The 19524-nt window shown below is 53.1% G+C and overlaps 1 protein-coding gene across 4 annotated transcripts; it reads left to right on the top strand.

Annotated features, from left to right (window-relative positions):
- The first annotated feature begins 704 nt into the window (after positions 1-704).
- On the top strand, positions 705-12995 carry LOC101791515 (suppressor of cytokine signaling 1). Of its 4 annotated transcripts, none has more exons than XM_027453667.3 (3): positions 705-849; positions 8333-8457; positions 11499-12995. In XM_027453667.3, exon 3 carries the CDS (start codon positions 11565-11567, stop codon positions 12231-12233), a length of 669 nt encoding a protein of 222 aa, XP_027309468.3. In that variant the 5' UTR covers positions 705-849; positions 8333-8457; positions 11499-11564; the 3' UTR covers positions 12234-12995. The 4 variants fall into 4 exon arrangements, with proteins under 4 accessions (XP_027309468.3, XP_027309487.3, XP_027309490.3 ...); XM_027453677.3 differs by lacking the exon at positions 705-849 and adding an exon at positions 942-1135; XM_027453686.3 differs by lacking the exon at positions 8333-8457 and having other exon boundaries at positions 712-849.
- Positions 12996-19524: the final 6529 nt, after the last annotated feature.

The following is a 19524-nucleotide window of genomic DNA, read 5'->3' as shown; positions in this document are numbered from 1 at the left end:
AACAGGGCAATCCACCTAGCATGCACGCACCAGGGGACGCGTGCAGCGGTCTCGGGGGGATCTGGTGGAGGTGAATTAGAGCCCTGATGGTGCAATCAAGCCATTGCCTAATTGCAGGCTAGGCCTTTAACGATGGTGTGTTTCGTACAGAACTCCAATAAATTCTTCTCAATTCTTCTCCCCTGTTCTTTTCGAGCAGCGATACGCTTACGGCACGCACCACGCCGCCGGCTATTTATATCCCACCTCCGAAAACTTTTGCGCGTTCCCCCGTTTTTTCCACCATTTCCACGATTTTCCTTCGGCTCCCCGGGCCGTGCATTCCTGCCCAGCCCCAGCTGCCCCCTGCCCTCGGAGGGCTCCAGCTCTGCCGGCCCAGCCCGGGGCACGGCCGGGCAGGGCCACCCCGAGCTCCCCGGGGGCAAGGAGCCCCCGCCCGCTGCGCGCTCCCCGAGGGATGCTGCGGAGCCAAGGCTGCAGCAGAGGGGCTCTCGGAGGTGTTTTATTTTCTTTTTTGTCGTTGCTTTTTCCTTCCCCTTCTTTCTCCCAACCTGGCCAACTTTTTTTTTTTTTTTTTTTACTTAACTTTTTTTTTTCTTCTTCTTCTGTACTTTTTTTTTTTTTTTTTCCCCTCGCAAAAGCCACGCCGTGGAAAGCCGGGGTGGCGGCGGTGGTGGTGCTGGTGGTGGTGGAGGAGGGAGAAACCCCTCCCCTTCCCCTCCCCCGTGGCTCCTTCCTCGGAAAAGCAGCACTTGGGGGGTTTCCTCCCCTTCCCCTCCGCGCCGCTCCCCGCGGCCGAGGAGGGCCCGGCGGGCTGCCGCCGGCCCGGGCCAGCCCCGGGAAGCCCCGGTAAGAGGGCGGACAGCGGCCCCTCGCCCATCTCGGGGGCCGGGGAGGCGAGGGGGGGCCGGGGGAGGGATGCGCGGGGCGGCGGGGAGCGAGGCCGCCTCGGTTTCGCTTCGGGGCGGGGGAGCGGGGGCAGGGGCCGGGGCCGGGCCGGGCAGCGCCGCTGTCGCCCCGGCACTGAGCGCTCGCTCGCACCCGCGGCCCCTCCGGCAGCCCCGAGCGGAGCTCAGGAGGAGCCGAGGGCAAATCGGGCTCCGCTGCCTCCGAGCCGGCTCGTCGGGGAGCGCGTGTGAGTGTTTTTGGGGGGGTTTCGTGCTTTCTTTGGGTTTTGGTACGCCTGGGGAGGGCAGGAGCTGGGAGAAAGGGGCTGAGCTGGGCTGGGGCTGCCCCGCTCCGGGTTTGGGGTGCCGGCGGCAGCCCCACGGGGAGCCATGTGGCTGGGCTCGGCTCGAGCCTGCCGCCCCTGTCGGCTCTCGGCACGGGGTGGCGGGGAGCTGCGTCCCGGTGCCGCTTCTCCTCCTCCGTGCAGCCCCGCAGGAGTGGTTCATCTTCGCTGGAAGAAGCCAGCTCTGAGGTTTATTTATTTATTTCCCTCCTCGATTTAGTTTTAATGGAGTTTAGTGCAAGTGTGTGTGCTGTCCTGCTCTGTAGAAGCATGGAAACGAGGTCTGAATGAGCCCGGGAGGTAACAGAAAGATGAATTTAACATCCCTGAGTTCCTGCCCCCCCATCCTACATGAGAAGGATGGGGATGTGGCTTGACCATTGTTTTGGAAAGTTTGGGGTAAAGAGGAAAGTTTAGGGTGGCGAGCTGCTATTTAGAAGTACGTGGTCCAGACAGCAGAGTTTGCTCTTTGCAGCACTTAGAGAGTGTAAATGAAAACTGCGGTCACATGTTGGCCATGCTTAATTCTGTTAAATGGGGTGGGATCAGAAATAGCTGCAGTTTCCCAGCGTATCGTCCTCTAATGGCTGGGCCCTCCGGAGGCTCTGCCTTCCTTCTCCAAACAATCGGGACTGCAGTTCAGATGCTGCGGACGTCAAATAGCCCATTGAGTCGCAGTGGGGTTATAGTCATGTGCTTGAAATTATGCACATGCACAGAAGTTTGTGGGACTGAGGCTCTATTATCACATAATGTTGGTCTTGGTTGAATCAAGTTAGGACGAGATGTGACCGGTTGCTGCAGATGAAGCCAAGCTTTGTTTCTGTGTTCGTGAGGGATTCTGCTGGGTCTGACCTGCAGCTCGGCTGCTGAAGGACGGGGTCTTGTCCCCTCCGGAGCAGAAGGCTCTTGGGCACAAATCCGTGGGATTACTTGGATGCCAGCCTCCCACACTGGTTCCCATCTTCTCCCCAGCCAGACTTGGAGCTGGGCCTTTGTTATTTCTGCGCTGCTTGTTGTCTGCTGCACACCCTGGCTCGCTCGCTGCTGCGTGGTGCTTGTGGCGAGAGGCAGCACGAGGCTCTCCTTCCAGGTTGCACCGGCAGCCACAGGTAAACACTGTTGGGGTCCCGAAAAGCAGGTGCAGAGGAGCTACAGGGCAAGGCTGGGTTTGTGTCCCTGCCCCTGTTCGGAGAGGGCCAAGTTTGGTTTCCAGATGACAGCTTCAGACGTCGGCTGGTGCCTCTGTCCCTAATCCAGCTGGAATGTCTCTGAAGTTGGTGGCCGGTTTGCGCAAGGGCAGAGCTGGAGCCGTGTGGTGCCAATTCCTCGCTGCTGTCACCGATGCTGTGGTTGCACCGCTGAGGAAAAAAAGGGCGAGAATGTGCCTTTCGAGCTGGGTTCCTTCCCTGGTTTCTCTTTCTTTCCGTCCCTGCTGGGATTTCATTCTTTCCTTCTCCCTGGCTCTGCCACATGCGGGTTTTGCTTTCCTGGCTTCTCCTACCCTGTTCCTACCTTCCTCTGGTTGGCGAGAAATAGCTAGTGCTGGTGCTCAAACAGGACGTCGTTTGGGTCAGGCTGACACTGTGGTCACGTCAATAAAAGCTCTGGGGAGGCTGTGTGTTCCCAGGCCATTATCTGGTTGTGCTCGTGAGCCGGGAGAGGTGTATCTTAAATGAACGTGTGGGTGCTGCGAGAGCTGAGGCTGCCATCCTGGGGTGGTGTCTTTGTGTAGAGCAAGATACTAAGTGCCTATGCTGTTAGGAGGCATCATAGATTTGTTTAAAAGAAGGCAACTAAACGTTTGGCTAATTACACCCCTGATTACTTGTAACTTAGAGGCAGAAGCTGAAGACGGTCACGGTATCAACTTTACCCCCTTCTTTCCTGCCAGTGCCCTTCACTAGTGCTCAGCCCTCTGTTTTGCATCATCTGTGCTTGTCCTACAGCCTGCTGCCTCATCGAGGTATTCATTAGCTGAGCGTTTTGCTGAAACTGGTCTCACACCCTTTAAAAAAAAAAAAAAAGTTCAGCGGTGTGTGGTGCAACAGGATTTGGTGGCTTTGCGCTAGTGAGTGGTCAAAATGACTCGAGTAAAATTAATTTCCCCCCCGACCAAGTGCAAGATTTCAAGGTAAGATTTAGAAGTGAGAGGTGTAGAAAGTCCTTTTTTTTTTTATTTTTTTTTTAACCTCTGGGAATCTGTGTGCAGTACTTATTCAGTAGTATATCAATATCAACTCAGTTTTAGTAAAACTGCTAAATACTGGTCTCTGTGTTGTCTTTGGAGCCTTTCAAGCTGCCCCCTTAGTTTCGTCCTCTTCAGTGGAGAAATGAAAAGGCCTGTGTGCACTTCACAGGAAATGAATGTCTGATACAAGCTTGCAGACTGCACATTTCCAAGAACTGCTCTCAAGGTATTTTGATAATGCACATTCTCTCGGCCTTCTCCCTTCCTGCTCCCCGTGCACTTTCTGTGCTGCTGCTTGTTCGCTAACACATGTGAAGTAGGAGGGAGACGGCCAGCCCCTGCCGATCCCAAGCCTGCATGCAGGCTGCTCCAGCTTCACGTTGGCTCCCTCGGAGCAGTCGCTGGCGAAGTTGTGCTAAGCTGGCAGGCTTCAGCCGCCTTTGTCTGAGCAGGGAGGTTTTGTCTCCCCTATCCCCACCCCCTGCAAGCACTGAAGAAAAATTTTGACTTCAGATGCTGACTTGGCTTACAGTCGCTGTGATCCTGCAGTTCACAAACTGCAGCAGCCCCACGATTAAGTCCTTGCAGTGACTTTACAAACCCTTTTCACTTCAGTTTTGCATGACTAAGGGAAGTGTGTGCCTTTTGCTGGGCTCCCCTGATTTTTATGCCAAGTCTGATCAGTGAATTGGGGGCTTAAAAAGGTGATGCTGAAAAAAATGAAGCCCTTTGCTGCTGGATTCCTCTGCTGAAGCCTGGCGTGGTGGGTGCTTTACAGAGGCAAGGCAGAGAAGTTTGAGAAAGAAGAGAAATGAGAGTCCTCAGATCAGCTCTCTCACTTTCCCCAGCAGCATTTTAATGTGTGTGTGATTGGAGTTTTTCCCTTTTATGAGTTTTAAAATTACTTACTTTTCAATCTCGGTTACCTTTGAACTTCCTCTCTTTTAGTTTTATGAAAGAGCACAAAAAGAGCGGCCTGGTTGTACGGTGTGTTCCTTTTGCACCCCCTGTACCTACCCGCTCCCTAAACTCAGCATCACATTTCTCCAGTCTCCATCTGAAAACTTGCCCGTGACTTCTCATCACCCATCCTTAGGCCCATTCCTTTTGTTTCAGCTCTACCTGTTTTTATTTAAGGTGACTGGAGCTGATCGTGCCATCTCAGGTGGTGGCATTGCTGTCGCATTCCCACCTGCCTATTTTTCAGCCTCATGCTTGTGTCTACTTCTTATTTACTAATTTCTGCCTCTGCGTGCTGAGCTGGAGCTTCCCTCAGTGAGCGCTAGGTGCTGTTTTTTGTGAGCTGCCCCAGTTAATGTGTTGCTCCTGGAAATACAGACCTGGTTTATTCACTTGCGAGTCCTGGGGATGCTCGAGCTCCTTCCAAAGCCCTGCATACAGCACACTGCATCCCGCTGACTTTCTGCCCTTTAATTTTTGCATTACCCATCTCTTCTAATTACCACCCTCCACCCGTACAGGTTAAATAGTATTAAATGCCGGAGAATCTCCTCAGCAATCTGTGCAAGGAAAACAAAAAAAAAAAGCATCTGCTTGCTTGCTTAGCTTCTCTGCAGTGTCCTCATCCCCACATGCTGGTACCCCAGTGAGACAAGTGATTCCCCCAGAGGCTTTCAGGTTTTGATCAACTGAAAATGCCATTTGTTTTCTGGGGTTTCCTTTTGTTTTTCTTGGCTACCTGCTGTCCCACTTTCATGACAGTCATCCCAATGTAAATTCACTCCCCACCATCAGTAACGTATGTTCCTTTATGTTGGCTCTGCCAGGGTTAGCTTCTCGCCTTTTGAAGGACTGTGGAGGTTGTAGGGAGGTTTGGGCAGGCACTTGGGCTTCACTGGGTTTTTGGATGGTGTCTGACCCACAGCAATGGCCCTTGTGAGGCTTGTACCTCCCTGAGGTGTCCTCCCCAAGCTGTCCTCACAGCCAGGCAGCCCCTGTTGCCCCTGCAGGTCAGCACGCTCTGACACTTTAAACCTTCCTAAATAACCTCTCAAATGGCTGAAGTATTTTTCTTTTTTTCCACTTTTGACTCTCAGGACTCATTTCTTTATTTTGTGTATTGGAAATTCCCCATTATAAAACTTGGTGCTGTGGTGTGTTTGTGCTCCGTGACCCTCGCCCCTTCTTCTGAAAGCACAGTAATTGATATCTGGTCTGTCACGTCGGCTAGAGCCAGGAGGTTTTAAGGCAAAGGGAGCATCCCTTCGCTGTACCTGTGTGCCCTGACGTGTATGGGTTAAGCACCTAGGACTTTTCTCTCAAATCCATGGTACCGAGCCAGTTTTCCCTGCAGACGCTGCTCATTTCCTGGGGTTAGCCTCTTCCATGAATTCCTTTCCTGCTGAATGCGATGGGGCTGCGGTCATTGTGGGAACCACCAACAGCTGCTGTGTTTTGGGATGTGCGTGTTCAGGCAGGGCACTGGAACAACCCAAACCAGTCCATTCAGCCGAGGAAGGTCAGAATGGGGGATGCAAACCCATGCCATTGACCCAGGTATGGAGAGAGGAGCTGCCACTGGTGGATGCTGGACTCCTGGCCTCCCTCCCAGCCCCTCTTTCCCTGTCCCTGTTACCCTCAGGGCTCTTCCAGAGCCCCCGTGCCTCCTGCTCTCCCTGCTCCCCCTCCTCATCTCTCCTTTCCCGGCTGCTCCCCATCTCCTCATTTTGGCACCTGGGCACCAAACAGCACCACCGGGCTGACCAGAGGTGAGCAGCAACAGCTCCCTGTCCTTCAGCCTCAGCAGGAGAGCCCGAGCAGCAGCGTTGAAGCTAGGCAGTAACCCGTAACGATTTCCTGTTTCTAACAATTTATATTTTTAAACTCTCTTTTCCCCAAGTTTCAGGGGGGAAAAAGCCTCAGGCTCCTGAACCTGAAGTCGGTAGTCCTGTGTAAGCCAGCTGGTAGGGGTGGTTGTGTTACTTGCTACGCAGCAGCCTTACAGCTCAGGGAAGTGGTGCTGTTGCTCCGAAATGGCAGGATTACAGCTTCATGCAGCGCCAGGCCTGCGTGGAAAGGGCTGTTTCATTTGGAAGTAGTTGTTCTGGATTTGCAGAGTGGCTCAAAGGTGAGAGGAAAGGACCCTGAAGCAGGTTTTCTCTTCCAGCTTTTTTGATCAGGCTAACAGAAGCAATAAGCTTTCCCTATAAACTGCCACCTTCATTTTTTTTGAAGCATGTTTTGTGGAAACCAAACGTGCTCGCAGACTTCCTTGCTTTGAAGAATACTGGGAGCACATCAAACTATCCTGTGGGTTTTCTTCTGGGTAAAAAAAAACACATGTAGCCTGTATCAGCAAAATGATCACGTTAAAGCAGAAAGCACGTCACAGAAAAGTGCAGTAAGAAACGCAGCAACTAAAGGTGAGAGCCATGAGAAGGTGGAATGACTCGTGGCTTCTGAAGTGTGCTCTCCAGCACCAGAATTAAGAAGGGGGGCTGATAAGGACGGTCCTTTCGCAAGAGCTCTCGAAGCCAGTTCCCAAAACCCGCGTGCAGAGCTCTCCCCTACACCTCTTCTGCGTGGAAACAGGAAATGTCACAGCGTGTGCTGCTGCCTCGTGCAGGACAGCGAGCTTACAGTTGTTTTTTTTTTTTTATATTGCATCCTTGTTCAACGCTGGTCATGTAGGGAAACACGGTTTGGGTTTGGTACGTGCACGCGTGTGTCACGTTTGTTTTTTCCACATATTCCCTCGCGCCAGACGTGGTATCAGCCTCACACCAAGCTCTATTTATAGCCGTGGCAGAAAAGACAGCGGGATCTGCGGCGTCTCCTCAGCCCGCTGTGTGCTGGAGGAGCTGCCTGTGATCAACGCCAGCCCTATTCACGGGGCTGTGCCACGTTCCTCACTGAAATGTGGTCCTCCGTGCTGGTTGTCTGTGCTCGTGGGCATGTGCTTGTCCCCATGCTTCTCCCACCTGCCCCTTCCCCTCCATCAATGGATGGGATGGGGGCCTGCAAGCAGGAGGTCTCTGCTCAGGCTCTGCTGCCCGAAGCAGGGATGCTGCTGCGAGGACCCGCTGGGTGTCCCTGTGAAAGCTTTTCTGAATTATCCCCGCTGGCTGCAGGATTGATAACAGGGAGGTGCCGAGGCCAGACAGAGAGGGTAATGTAGTCACGGGGCAGAGCTGTGGTTCTGCTAGCTGGGAGTCAGCGTGCTCGGGGGTGCGTGCCCAGCCTGGGCTTGGCTGGGGCGATGCGGAGAAGTGATGTTAACTGATGGAGCTTGGGTAAAAGTGGGGCCTTGAAGGGACTGCCTCCGAAAGGCATGCAGAAGGCTGGGTTTGTTTTTGCCACTTGCTGACAGATCCGCTGCCAGGCAGGTGGTTGCACAAGGGGTGCGCTGCTGCTCCACCAGGTCAGCAGGTTTGGGTTTCCATCCACGGGGTGAGAAGAAAAAGCCTGGATTGCTGGGGAAGCCGAGCAGAAGAGCAGGAGCCAGATTGGGCTGGTTGCTGTTCAGATAACTCCCCAGCGAACGGCCACGTGCGTGCTTTCAGATAAGGCAGGCTAAATGTTGTGCCTTGTGCCGAGTGCAAGCTTGAGTTTGCTGTTCCAAATCCTGAAGCGTATTCCTGTTGCCACCATCCCTTAACATCTGGTTTTTATGGTTCCTGCTTCCTGCAGATGATGGCAACGTTAAGGTCTTTGCATTTGTCCTTAGGGCATCTGTGAGTTGTATGGAAGCTATTCAGGTCATGGCTTTGGGAGCAGCAATAACAACAGCGATCCCTTGCTGTCTGAGTGCTGTGTGCAGGCTTCCACAGCCTCACGGGCTGAGGAGGCTGAGGCAGACCAGTCGCCTCCAGATTTGTCACGTTTCAGACCCACGTTACGGCCAGCTTACGGGCTCAGTCACCACTTTGGGCATCTCTTTCTTCCCGAAGGATGGATCCGCGCTGGAGGAAAGCTCCGCAAAAGCAGCGAAGCGCTGCGTCGGCGCTCCCGGCGTTGGACTGCTTCCAGGCCTGACCTCCAGCTGCTCACCCCTATGGATGGCAAATTGAGAGAGGTGAGCCCTTCGAGCGTCCTGAAGGCAGGGTGCCAGCACGGATCCTAACGTGTGTGAAGCCGCCGCTGAGCGTGCCAGCTGTACCCAGCCCCAGGGCGCGCTCTCCCTGCACGACACCCGCTGCCTCGCCTGGGTAGGGAGCCCGGAGGAGAGCGTGGTGCTCCGTGTCAAGAGCACTTGTTTTGAAAAGCTCTTGAGCTTGCATTAAAGCAGAAGGTCTGGGGAAACTTAGCCGGGCTTTCAAGCAGCGGGACACCGGCTTTTGGGGGATGTTGTGTTGGCTGTAAGCGCTGTTCTTGCGGTAGGGAGGCTGTAATGTTTGGGTGTGGGGTTTTTTTTGGGGGCTTTTTAGCAGCGGGGGGAAAAAGCAAATCTGGGCTTGGCAAATCAGAAGCAGAACTAATTATGCACGTGTGTTTCATTATGCCCCAGGGTTGGCTTATCTCTACTCCAAAGAGTCCACCTAGCCTCCTTCACCTGGGAGGCCACATACACACAGTGCACGTTAACCCATTAGAAGTGAACCTTAAAGGTGACACCATGAAGTACTGCCAGAGGGCTAACTAATGCCACACTGCCGGCCACCCAGTCATCTGTTGGAAATGGGTCACTGAAGCTAAACAAATTCACGCTGAGGACCTGACCCACATGTAGATCTCAGACCAAGTGAGCAAGCTGTGAGGGTGCTATTTTTGCATTTACTTTGAATTCGAAACGATGACACAGTCTCGGTTCTTAGTCAGCCAGACTTCTAGTAGCAGTGGATTTTTCTTAAAGGACTTGGGAGAGTGACTCAAGGTTGAAAACTGGGACAAACAGTTGTTGTTGTTGGGTTTTTTTGTTGTTTTGTTTTGTCAAACAGCATCTGCAGCCTTAAACAAATTATCTATTTATTTGTTGTTTTTAAAGCTAGCCTGGAAATGCAAGACAGCTGCTTGCTTCTGTTTTCCTGTTTGGATTTGGTTTCCAACCTAGGCCCAGGAGATTGGCAAAACTTTAGGTTGGACCCAAGAGAGCTCGCAGTTCAGGAGGAGTGGTTGCTGGTGGGAGCGAGTCTCCCGGGTCCCATCACAGCTGTAGCTGAAGCCCTGAAGGCCTTTAGTGGGAGTATGACCTTTTTTCCCCTGTAATAACTAACGTTGAAGGGCTCTACAGCTTCCTTACCCAGTGCAGAGGAAGAGGAAAGGGACCGAGTTGCTGCAGCTTCTCGTGGTGTTGAGTTTTCGCTGGTGATAGATTGCCCTGAACGCTGCACGTGTCGCCTGTGTTTACTTGTGTGCAGCTCACTAAATCAGCTTCCCCCAAGATTTATCCTGACTTGCTGAACCGTCTGAGCAGCTTTCAACCGCTGCCTTTTTTTTTTTTTTTAATGGAAAAGAAAAAACCCAGCTTGATTAACTCCTTCCTACCCCTCCCACCTCCCTCAGAGTGGAATTTCCCTCCCACGGCGACACGTCGCTAAAGGGCAGCATTCAGAGCAGCGCCAGGGATGTCGTGGCCTGCACCTCACAGGACCAGAAACCGTGTGTATGTGCCCCCAGACAGGCTTCCCGGTGTTTATGGCTCCCTGTCCTGATGGTGACATTATTGATACCACCACTGGGTATTGCAAGAGATGTGAGGGGAGGTGCCTCCTCTCCAAAAATACCGTGCCAGAACAGCGCGAGGGGAAGGCACCCCGTCCGGATGGCATGAGGCTTTTAAATAGCGGCTGAAAGGTGTGAGATAAGGGGAGCTGAGCCTAGCCCAGAGCTTTCCCTCGTGATCTTTCCCTTGGTGCTCCCCTGGGTCTGCGGCAGGGGGCTCGGGAGATGGGTCTGCCGGCTGCGTGTCGGCATCGGTCCTGCTCCCGGCATGGCAGTGCTGTCAGCGAGTGCTCCTGGGTTAATGGAGTGTGTCAAGGGGCTGAGGGCAGGGCTTGGCGGTGAGCTACTGACTTGTCAGGCCTGGGGAAGTGGTATGTAACAGCTCAGCTTCTCACACAGAATGAGCTTCTGGCTCGGGGCTGTGGTTTTTATGTTTATGCATATATATATATATATATATTTATATGCGCACACACACACACATGTATTTTTTTTAATAATTGAAATGACGTGGATGGATGGCTGATGGCAACAGTGGGAGCAGGGATCTGCTTTTCTAAAGCCAGACAGCCTGGTGACAACACGAGGTGCAGACGGAGCGGGAGACGAGCAGGGCCGTGACAGCGAGGCAGGGAGGGCACTTGGCTGAAGGCAGCACAGGAGCAGAGGGTGGTGGCTGCGAGAGGGCAGCGGCTTCTGCGGGCACTGGGAGATGTCCCCATGGCACAGGCAGAAGTCACGGGTTGGAAGGCCCCGAGCAGAATCGTTCCTCGGAAATCAGCAGGGCCTGGTGTCAGCGTAAGTGGTCTCGCTCGTGGCAGCCCCGAAGCTGATGGTGAAGCATTTCGTGCGGGGCGCTTGATCCGAGGGCTTTGCTTCCTTCTGGCCCGCTGGACAGGAGCGTCCTGGGATGAGGGAGAAGTTCCTGGGGTTTGGTGGGAAAGGCTCGTTCCCATCTGCTTCTGGGTCCTGTGGTCTGTCTGTCCTTCTGTCAGAGGAGGGGTTGGGCAGGCAGGAAAGACACCTTCCCACTTCTCGCTGAGTGCCAAAGTGAAAGATACCCTCCTGCCTCGGGAATTTATTCCATTGTCATTTGGGGTCTCATTTCCTCTTGCCACTCTGAAAAGCCCCTAAACATCCAGCAGAGGGAAATCTCCAAGATCTGCTAGATTCGAGGCAACCTGCTAAAGGATGTGCCGGGGAGCCCCTAGCTGTGAATCCTATAAACCCAGTGCAGCAAGGTGGGGCCTTGCTCTGGCTGGGGATCCTGCTGGAGCCCCTCCTGCTCTTATTTCCTTGGTTGTCCCTCCAGCTGCGGGTTAGTGGCACACCGTGGCTCCCTGCAGCGCTCCTTGGTGCTCTCACTGCTCTCTTTCCTCCCCGTGAAGTCCCTGTCTCCACTTGCCCAGCGAGAGGGCGTGGAGGGTTGGCCTCACTCTTGCTTCTCTCCCGCAGGCTGGACGCGAAGGAGGAAGGATGGTCACGGCAGCGTCTTCCCAGGATCCATGGGCTCTTTGAGAGATGATCAGAGGGAGGCCAGATGATCTGCACAACACGCACGCCACTGTTCCTCGTCCGCAAAGGCAGCATCGGAGCGTCCTCCCCAGCCCCGTGCCGCCCGGCTTGCCCGATCGCTTCCGGATGTTTCGCAGCTGCGAGTGGGAGGTCCTGGAGCGGTCCCTCAACATCCTCCAGGCCAGCGACTTCTACTGGGGTCCCCTGTCCGTGGGGGAGGCCCACGCCAAGCTCCAGCGGGAGCCCGTTGGCACCTACTTGGTGCGGGACAGCTCGCAGGGCAACTGCTTGTTCAGCCTGAGCGTGCGGATGCCCACGGGGCCCGTCAGCCTCCGCATCTCTTTCCAGGAGGGCTATTTCCGCCTGAAGAACTGGTTTTCGGACTGCGTGGTCCGGCTGCTGGAGCTGGTGGTGGCGGGGACCCGCAACAACCCCTTGCACTTTGATGAGATGGGGGGAACCCCCCTGGTCTTCTCGGAGCCCCTGTGCCGGAGCCGCCGAGCGGTGCCCACGCTTCGAGAACTGTGCCGCCGGCGCCTGCCTGCTGGCGCTGCTGCCGCGGGGGACACCACAGGGACGTGCCCGCAGGAGGTGGTGGCGTCACCCCCGGGCAGGAGACGGGGGTCAGAGCAAAGTGTTGGCTCCGGCCCCTCCGCAGCCGGGGCTGGGAGATGATGGCGGGCGTGTGGGAGGCGAAGGGACGCGCCTGCCGCCTGGCCGTGCCGGCGGGGCCGGGGTAGCTGCTCGGAGAGGCAGGGGAGGGCAGGTGCCCCAACCCATTGGCCATAAGAGCTGTGTCCTTGGGGGTGCACAGCACGTGTGGCCTTCCCTGCAATGGCTGGGGTAAAGCCAGAGTGGGGGAGCAGTGGCTTCCACCCCCTGGGCCCTGCTCTTTGCTCCAGTCGTGCCTTATAAGCTTGAGAGCGGGGCGAGCTGCCTGTCCCCCCAGGTCAGCCCCGCTGCCCCAAAGTGCCTGAGCTAGTCTGTGCTAAGCATGTGCCCTCGTGCAGCGATACGGCTGGCACCGGTCCCACAGCGCTGCGGCCTGGGCATGGCCCCGTGCTGCCCGGAGAGCCACAAGGGCAGGAGCGCGCCCTGCTCCTCGCCGCACAAACAGACGTCAGCACTTGCACCCGGGGAGAACTGCTGCAGCTCTTATAGTACGTGCAGCTTCGCTGCCTTTTGCCTCGCTTTATTTGAACAGGTTTTTGGGAGTGCAGATGGGTTTATACTACGGGCAGTGCGTTCCAGCGGAGGCAGTCCCGGTCCAGAGGGCCTGGGCTGCTCTGCGAGGGTGAGAACAGATCAATCCTGTGCCCTTCCTTACGCTCATCTGATAGTATGCTGCTGCCATCTATGGACTGTACAAAGATGTTTTGGTTTTGTCTCAAAAAAAATGGCAAAGAATTTTTATACAACTTTTTAAATGTTAATAAACATGTTTTTGTACTTCTTTTTAAAAGCTAACAAATACATAACAGTATTTTCATTCCCTTGCAGCATCGGAGACACGGGTAGTTTAGTGCAGAGGTACATGGTAATCAAACAAGCTGAACGAATTTCTTACAAAGACCAAAAGCAGTACCTAAATGAATGGTCTTAAATGGGAACAATAAACTTAGTTCACCTTACAGTGCAATAAATAAAGAATTTTATAAACATAAGTCACTTCCTGAACAGACGGAGGTAAGACTTTCAGAAGTATTATTAGTATTTAAAAATTCTACTGAGTGTTTGAAGGAAGCACAGCATTGATGAGCTGTAACTGGTGAGGGTGGCTACAACTGAGAGGGATAGAAAAGGGCTTAAATAGGCCTAAGAAAAAGCTTAGCACTGTGGTTCATTTCAGGGGTGCAGGTGGGTATGATGTCCTCAAAATAAGTGACTAAACGCAGCTTTGTGAAAGGAGGTCAGTGTGCTTGGATACTTTAAAATGTGACACCTGACTCAGATCAGAGAGCAGCCAGCAGTGTGTTGTGCACGCAGGCTGCTGAGCTCACGCTGGCTTTCCCCTTCAGACCTGCACGGAGTGAAAAAGCCAAATGTGGAGAGCTGGGACTCTGAATTTGCTCTCTTAGCTTCAGATATCTTGTCTGAGGAACCGCTGTGTGTAGCCCGTTATCGTTGCTGGGTCTGTTTGAGAGCAGATCGGGCTGCAATGCCCTGCACCAGGGCAAGGGTGCCCTGTGCTCCAGACAGCAGCAGCCAGGGGCTGGGGTTTGACCCACCTGGAGCCCTGCTCAGATAAACCCCCTTGGGTCACCGCTGTGTCCACCTCCTGGAGCAGCCCTGTCTGAGCACTGCAACCCAGGCAGCAGGCAGCGTGCTGAGCCTGCAGGGTGGCTGGCAGCAAAGGCAAGCAGCGTCCTGGGCTGTTGCAACAGGAGCAGTGCCAGTAGGTGAGGGGAGTGATCATCTCCCTGTACTGGCTGCTCTTTAGGCCCCATTTAGAATATTGCATCCAGTTTGGGGGCTCTGTGATGCAACCAGAAAAATGGAGTGAGATCAGGGGTACAACCCCAGGGTGCTCCATGAGGAGAGGCTGTGTGAGCTGGGCTTGTTGAACCTGGAGAGGAGATGCCTTCAGAGGGACCTAACAGCAATCTGCCTGTGCCTACAAGGAGGTCAGCAAGGAGCCAGGCTCACCACAGCGTGGTGGGAAATGGGGGGTGGTGGAAACAAGTCCAGACTGGATAGGAGGAGACCCCTGGGGGGTCCAGCTGGGGACAGGTTTTGTTCGGAGAGGTTGTGCAGTCTCCACGCTTGGAAGTTTTCAAGACCCAACTGGGTGAAGCCTTGAGCAGCTTGGTGTCACCTCAGAGCTGGCCATGCCATGGATGGGGACCTCCTGGGGTCCTTTTGGGGGCCATACATATGCTCTTGGTGCTGCTCCCTGCCATGCGTTTGGCTGGGTCTTGGGCACCATCCTGTTGCTCAACCCAAGGTGCCGCTATGGATGAGCACATTGTAGCTCCTGTGCCCACCCTGTGGCATCTCAGGTGGCTTTGGGCACCTGCCTTGGCCCTTGGGGGAAGCCCTGGTGGGGTCAGCTCTGCGTGCTGCCCTCCCTCACCAGGGGGAGTGGGGCTGGGACCGTGTCTCCTGCCCACCTCATCGCCCCTTTCTTCTCCGGCTGCCTTCCCTTTAGAAACCAGGGGTGGCAGGGAAGGAGCGGGCTCGTTTCTTTCACGTTTATAACCGAGTACAGGAATGCTTCTGTTTTATGGCAGCGGTTATAGCTCGCCGAGGGAAGAGCTTTCGAGCTGGATTGCGCTGACCTGGCGATGAACCGTTCTCATTTGGCCTGAAATGAGCATCTTGGGCTGCACGGCTGAGGGCTGCGCAAGAGCTGTGTCTGTGGCCAGGGCTGTGCCTGAGGAAAATCACACCAAGGGAGGAGGAAATAGTTTGGATTTTAATAAAATCCACTGTATTTTGTTAATTTTATTTTATTTTATTTTATTTTTTGTAATTGCACAGCAAGTACTTGTCTCTGACTTACAAGTAAGTCAATTCCATGCAGGGCTGTAGCAAATTGATTCGAGATCTGAGGATGAGAAAGCAGTGAAAGACTGCCAAGTATTGTTATATTGTGAAAGTTTAAAGCACATTATGGTGCCTATCCTCATTGTTCCGGAGGAGAGGGCACTTCTCAGATCAGAACCGGAGCAAGAAAACAAACCAATTTGGGAAGAACAAGAGTGGGAGAAGTGCATTGGGATGTGGCTGTCTTTACAGAGACCTCCTCCATTTTCTGTTTCAATCTTGGGAGAGAAGCCTTTTTCCTTAAACTTTTGAGACAGAGATGTGCAAAGTAAAATCAGAAGAGGTTAATTCCAAGAGGTGACTGCAAACGGTGTCAGTGGGTGGGAGACGTTCCCTGCAGCCACCCTGCCCCGGAGCGGGTCCCTCCGTGCAGGAGCAGCTCCTTGTGGCCAGCATCCAAGCGCTTTGCTTGGTGGCTCCTGAAGGGACTTGTAAAGAAATTACAAACTTCCTCACAAGCTCTCCAGCACCGTTGGGGGAATAGAAGAAAATTGTTTGCATTTTTATACGTTATGTTACACATTTCTCCAGCTGACTCATTTCAGTTTGTCGAGGAAATTTATACAGCCTTGCAGATGGTTTTTTTCAACCGCTCGTCCTCGCATCCCAAGTTGAAATGTTTGGTCCTTCTGCGAGAGGCTGCCTCTTACCAGGCTGCCGGGGGCTGGCTTTGGGTCCCGGCCCGCCGCAGGCATGCAGCAGGAAGCTGCTCTTCATCTGCTGCCGACCAGCTGCCCTCCAGCAGTGCAGCAGGGTCGCAGGGGTTAATTTCCCGAAATCCTCCGCTGAAACTTGTTAATAACTTCCATATGTACCCATGTGTGTGCGCAGGAGGGGCCCCACAGCCAGCAGCTCTTGTAATAACACTTGATTACCTCTGACATGAGGGTCTGTATTGCATTACGGCTCTGCCTCGGTGCATCAAAATTCACCCAAAGCCATAAGTTTTGTGCAAACACGTATCACAAAGATTACTGATGTTCGGGCACTCTCACCGTTTGGAAATGAGCTCCTCCTATGTAGGCAAACTTCAGAACAAGACCTCCTGCGCACCCAAGTGATGGCTTGGGTTTGGGCTCCTGCTCTGACGTCCTTCCCAAAATACGTATTCGCATCACCATCCTATCAATGCGCTAAAAATCTTGATTTTTACCTTGGTTGGGGGAGTGCGACAGTTTTGTCCAGCTGAGCTCACTTTGCAGCAATTCCTCAGGCGTTTGGTATGCACGGAGCTGCAGCAGTTGGAGCTCCGTGCCTGGCTGTGAAGGACAGCCTTCAAAGAGAGAGCAGGTGTCAGAGGGAGACGCGGCACAGCTGCCCTGCCTCCCCTGCTGCCTCCCTGCAGAGCCGCCTGGGTCTCCGCACACTCCCTGCTCCCCTGTGATCTCAGCTGGGGTGGCAGAGCTGCCCTTTTGATGCAGCTGGAGCCGAGCACTTCCACACACTCCCCCTGGACAGGCTGGCTCTATATGCTGGGTCTTCTCATCCCAGAAAAAAAAAAAAGATGACTGAGGTTTTGCAGACCTCTGCGTGCCAGAGGTCTGCAAAGCCTAAGAGCCATGGAGGAGGTGGCTGAGTGCATTTTCTTATTAAAAAAAAACAGGGCAACTGATCAGATACTCAAGTGTGAGACTCAAAACACACAGAAGGAGCTGTTTCTCCTGTGATGTATAGGGAGGGCATCGGTGCAGGCCAGCCTCATCCCCAGGTGACAGCCAGCAGAGCTGTGCCCCAGGCACCACTCGGGTCAGAGAGGAGCTTGAAAAAAGACGTGGTGAGGAAGAAGAAAACATCACACAGCACTGGCAGCCTCCTAGCTCTGCATCCAACCCCGAGCAAACAACTTCTAAAGGAAGATTTGGCTGGCTCCTGGGCTACCTGCTTTTCCACAGTGCCACTCCTGCTGGCAGAGCTCTAGACCTTTGAGCCAGTCCCAGATGCCATCGAAATCAGTGGCCAGATTGTCGTTCCCCTCTGAAGGCTTTGGACGAGGTCTCCCATTTTGTAAGGCTGGTGTGAGCAAACGTGGGTTTTCCATAATAAACTTAAATCACAACAAACCACGCTCCCACTGGCTTGTGCAACAAATCATGCTGGGGGAATTGCTGGCATTCAGCATGATTAGCCTGAGCGTAGATGCCTTCCAGCTCATAAACAATAGCCTAAAGGACTGGAGAGGATCACAAACAAAGCACTTACAGACAAGACAATGTTTTTTCAAAAGTGACTCGAGAGCTTATGGCCACCGGGGGTTTGTCTTTTAAAAATAAAACAGAAGTAAACAAATTGGCAAAGACATCTCTGAAGAATCTTAAGAGAATGAAAGCAAGGATGTAGTACTTCAAAACGGTAAAATGAAGTTGGGGAAAAAGACTTCAGGCAGGACTAGCTGTTCCTTTTAAGATGCTCAAGGAAATGTGCCCACAGAACGGGCAGGCAGGGGCTGGCTAGGAGGTGGAGGGGATGCAGGGGCTGCTCCCCAGCCTGCCTCTAGTTGGCCATCAGGGAGAAGTCCTTGCTCCAATTCACACGAGGAAGAAAAAAATCCCTTTAAAAGCACTAAGAGCAATGACAGAGTAAGGCAACTTGTATTTATTAAGCTTTATGGGAGCCCAATCTGCAAGGGACATTCCCCGCACTGTAAGCCGTGAATTTCAGGCTGAGAACAGTTCAGTTTATGTAAACCATATTGTTTGTATTGCAGTTTTATTCGTTTTTAAAAACCTCATTTTTTATAATAACATTTTTAAACGTGAGCTGAATTATTTAGAATTTCATCTGTTTGCTCCTGGCCCTGGCCCAGTGAAGTAGCAAGTGCCCAGCTTCTCACTCAAGAGATTTCTACAAGGGGCCCACAAAGTTCTTGGCTTTGATGTAGCTTCTCACACATTTGGACACCACGGGAAAGGTCAAATCCCCTGTTCTGCAGTTTTGGGTTGGGTGGAGAAGGACTGGTGGCTCCTGATCCTTGGATTTCTGCAAAGAGCTCTCCAAGGCATCAGGAGGGCAGAAAGGGGAGGTGGAGAGCAGGAACCAAAGACTGCTCGCTGCTCTCGGAGACTGTGCAGGGGATGGGACAGATATGGAGGCAGCTCTAATGTATGTGCTGAAATACCTAAAATAAGCCATGCAAACAAATCAATCGTATGTTATCCAGATGGGGCTGTTCAAATCCAATAATAGCAGTAAAGTGCTCCTGAACTCTGCGGAGAGAGAGATTATAGAAGGATCAGGTATAATTATAGTGCCTTATTATTACCATTCTCATCATTCTTTCTAACAAAGATTTTCAATAGGATGAAACAACTTCTTGCAGGAGAATGTAATGTGTTTGCTGGCATTTTTTCATTCTTCCTTCCAAGGCTGTTCGAGTCAGTCCTTGTAAATGGTATTAGTACATGCCATAATGATCTTGGACTACATCATCTTTCAGATGATGCCCTCTTTGCCTACAGCAGACCCTTCCCCTGAAACATCTCACTGTTGCTACCATTGGTGGAAACACCACCAAAAATCCCCTGCTGCTTTGATACACACACTTCCAAGCAGGATGGAGAAATGTCCTTAAAATATTAGTGGTTGCTAGAGGTTTGTTGGTCTGTGTCCTGCTCCAAAGCTGGAGTAATATAGGTGGAATCACCTAGGAGATTTTATCTACTTCAGACATGGTCAGACAGCTGGGGGTGTACGTCTGCAAGTACCTGGGACCACAGGGTGGTGAAGGAAAAAGACCCCGTCATTTTTTTCAGCAGTATCCCTTCTGGGTCATTGCAGGTTCCTGAAAGAATTGCCCTCAGACGGGGCTGACGAGGTGGTGGAGCTGTGCTGTGTAATGGAGCCTGGACTTCCCGGGGAGGGGATTTCTCACCCGAGGGAAGTCCAAGGCCACTCTTCCACCTCTGCGGCTACCCCGGCAGCAGCTCAGCAAGGGAAAGCTGCCAGTGAGCGTGTGGTTGCTAAAACCTCCGGTGACACATCTCACTTAGCCTGCAGCACTCCCTGCACCGCCGTCTTCGTCCTGCCCCTGAATTGGCAAAACCTGTCCATTTGCTGAGCTCAGCTTGGAGAGATGCACACGCCTGTGCCAAACGCTGTGGCGATGCACAAGAGCCTCCTTCCCAGCCACCACGTCCTCGAGAAGCTCTCTGCTCTGCTCTGCTCTGCTGCCTGGAGGTCCCTGGCCAGCCAGGAGGAGCAGGCAGGGTGAGGAAGGGTGGTTTGAAGAGATGCAGTAGGTTTTCTTTTTTTTTTTTCTTTTTTCTTTTTTTTTTTTTTTTTTTGGCGGGGGAGGTTTGTTTCAGAAGGGAGGGAGGGAAGGGGCGGTTTGCTGAGGTGGGTCTTTCTCTTTTCTCCTCCTCTCCCCAAACACCTCAGCAGAGCCTTGCTCTGAGCTCAATGAAAGTAGGGCAGAGCCTAACCA

This window comes from Anas platyrhynchos, chromosome 1 (assembly GCF_047663525.1).
Source record: "Anas platyrhynchos isolate ZD024472 breed Pekin duck chromosome 1, IASCAAS_PekinDuck_T2T, whole genome shotgun sequence".
NCBI lineage: Eukaryota > Metazoa > Chordata > Aves > Anseriformes > Anatidae > Anas > Anas platyrhynchos.
The sequence above is the reverse complement of the archived record's forward strand: the minus strand, read 5'-3'. Positions and strand labels throughout refer to the sequence as shown.

Coding starts and splice junctions, on each gene's coding strand:
- LOC101791515 (XM_027453667.3), top strand. CDS start 11,565: ATGATCAGAGGGAGGCCAGATGATCTGCACAACACGCACGCCACTGTT.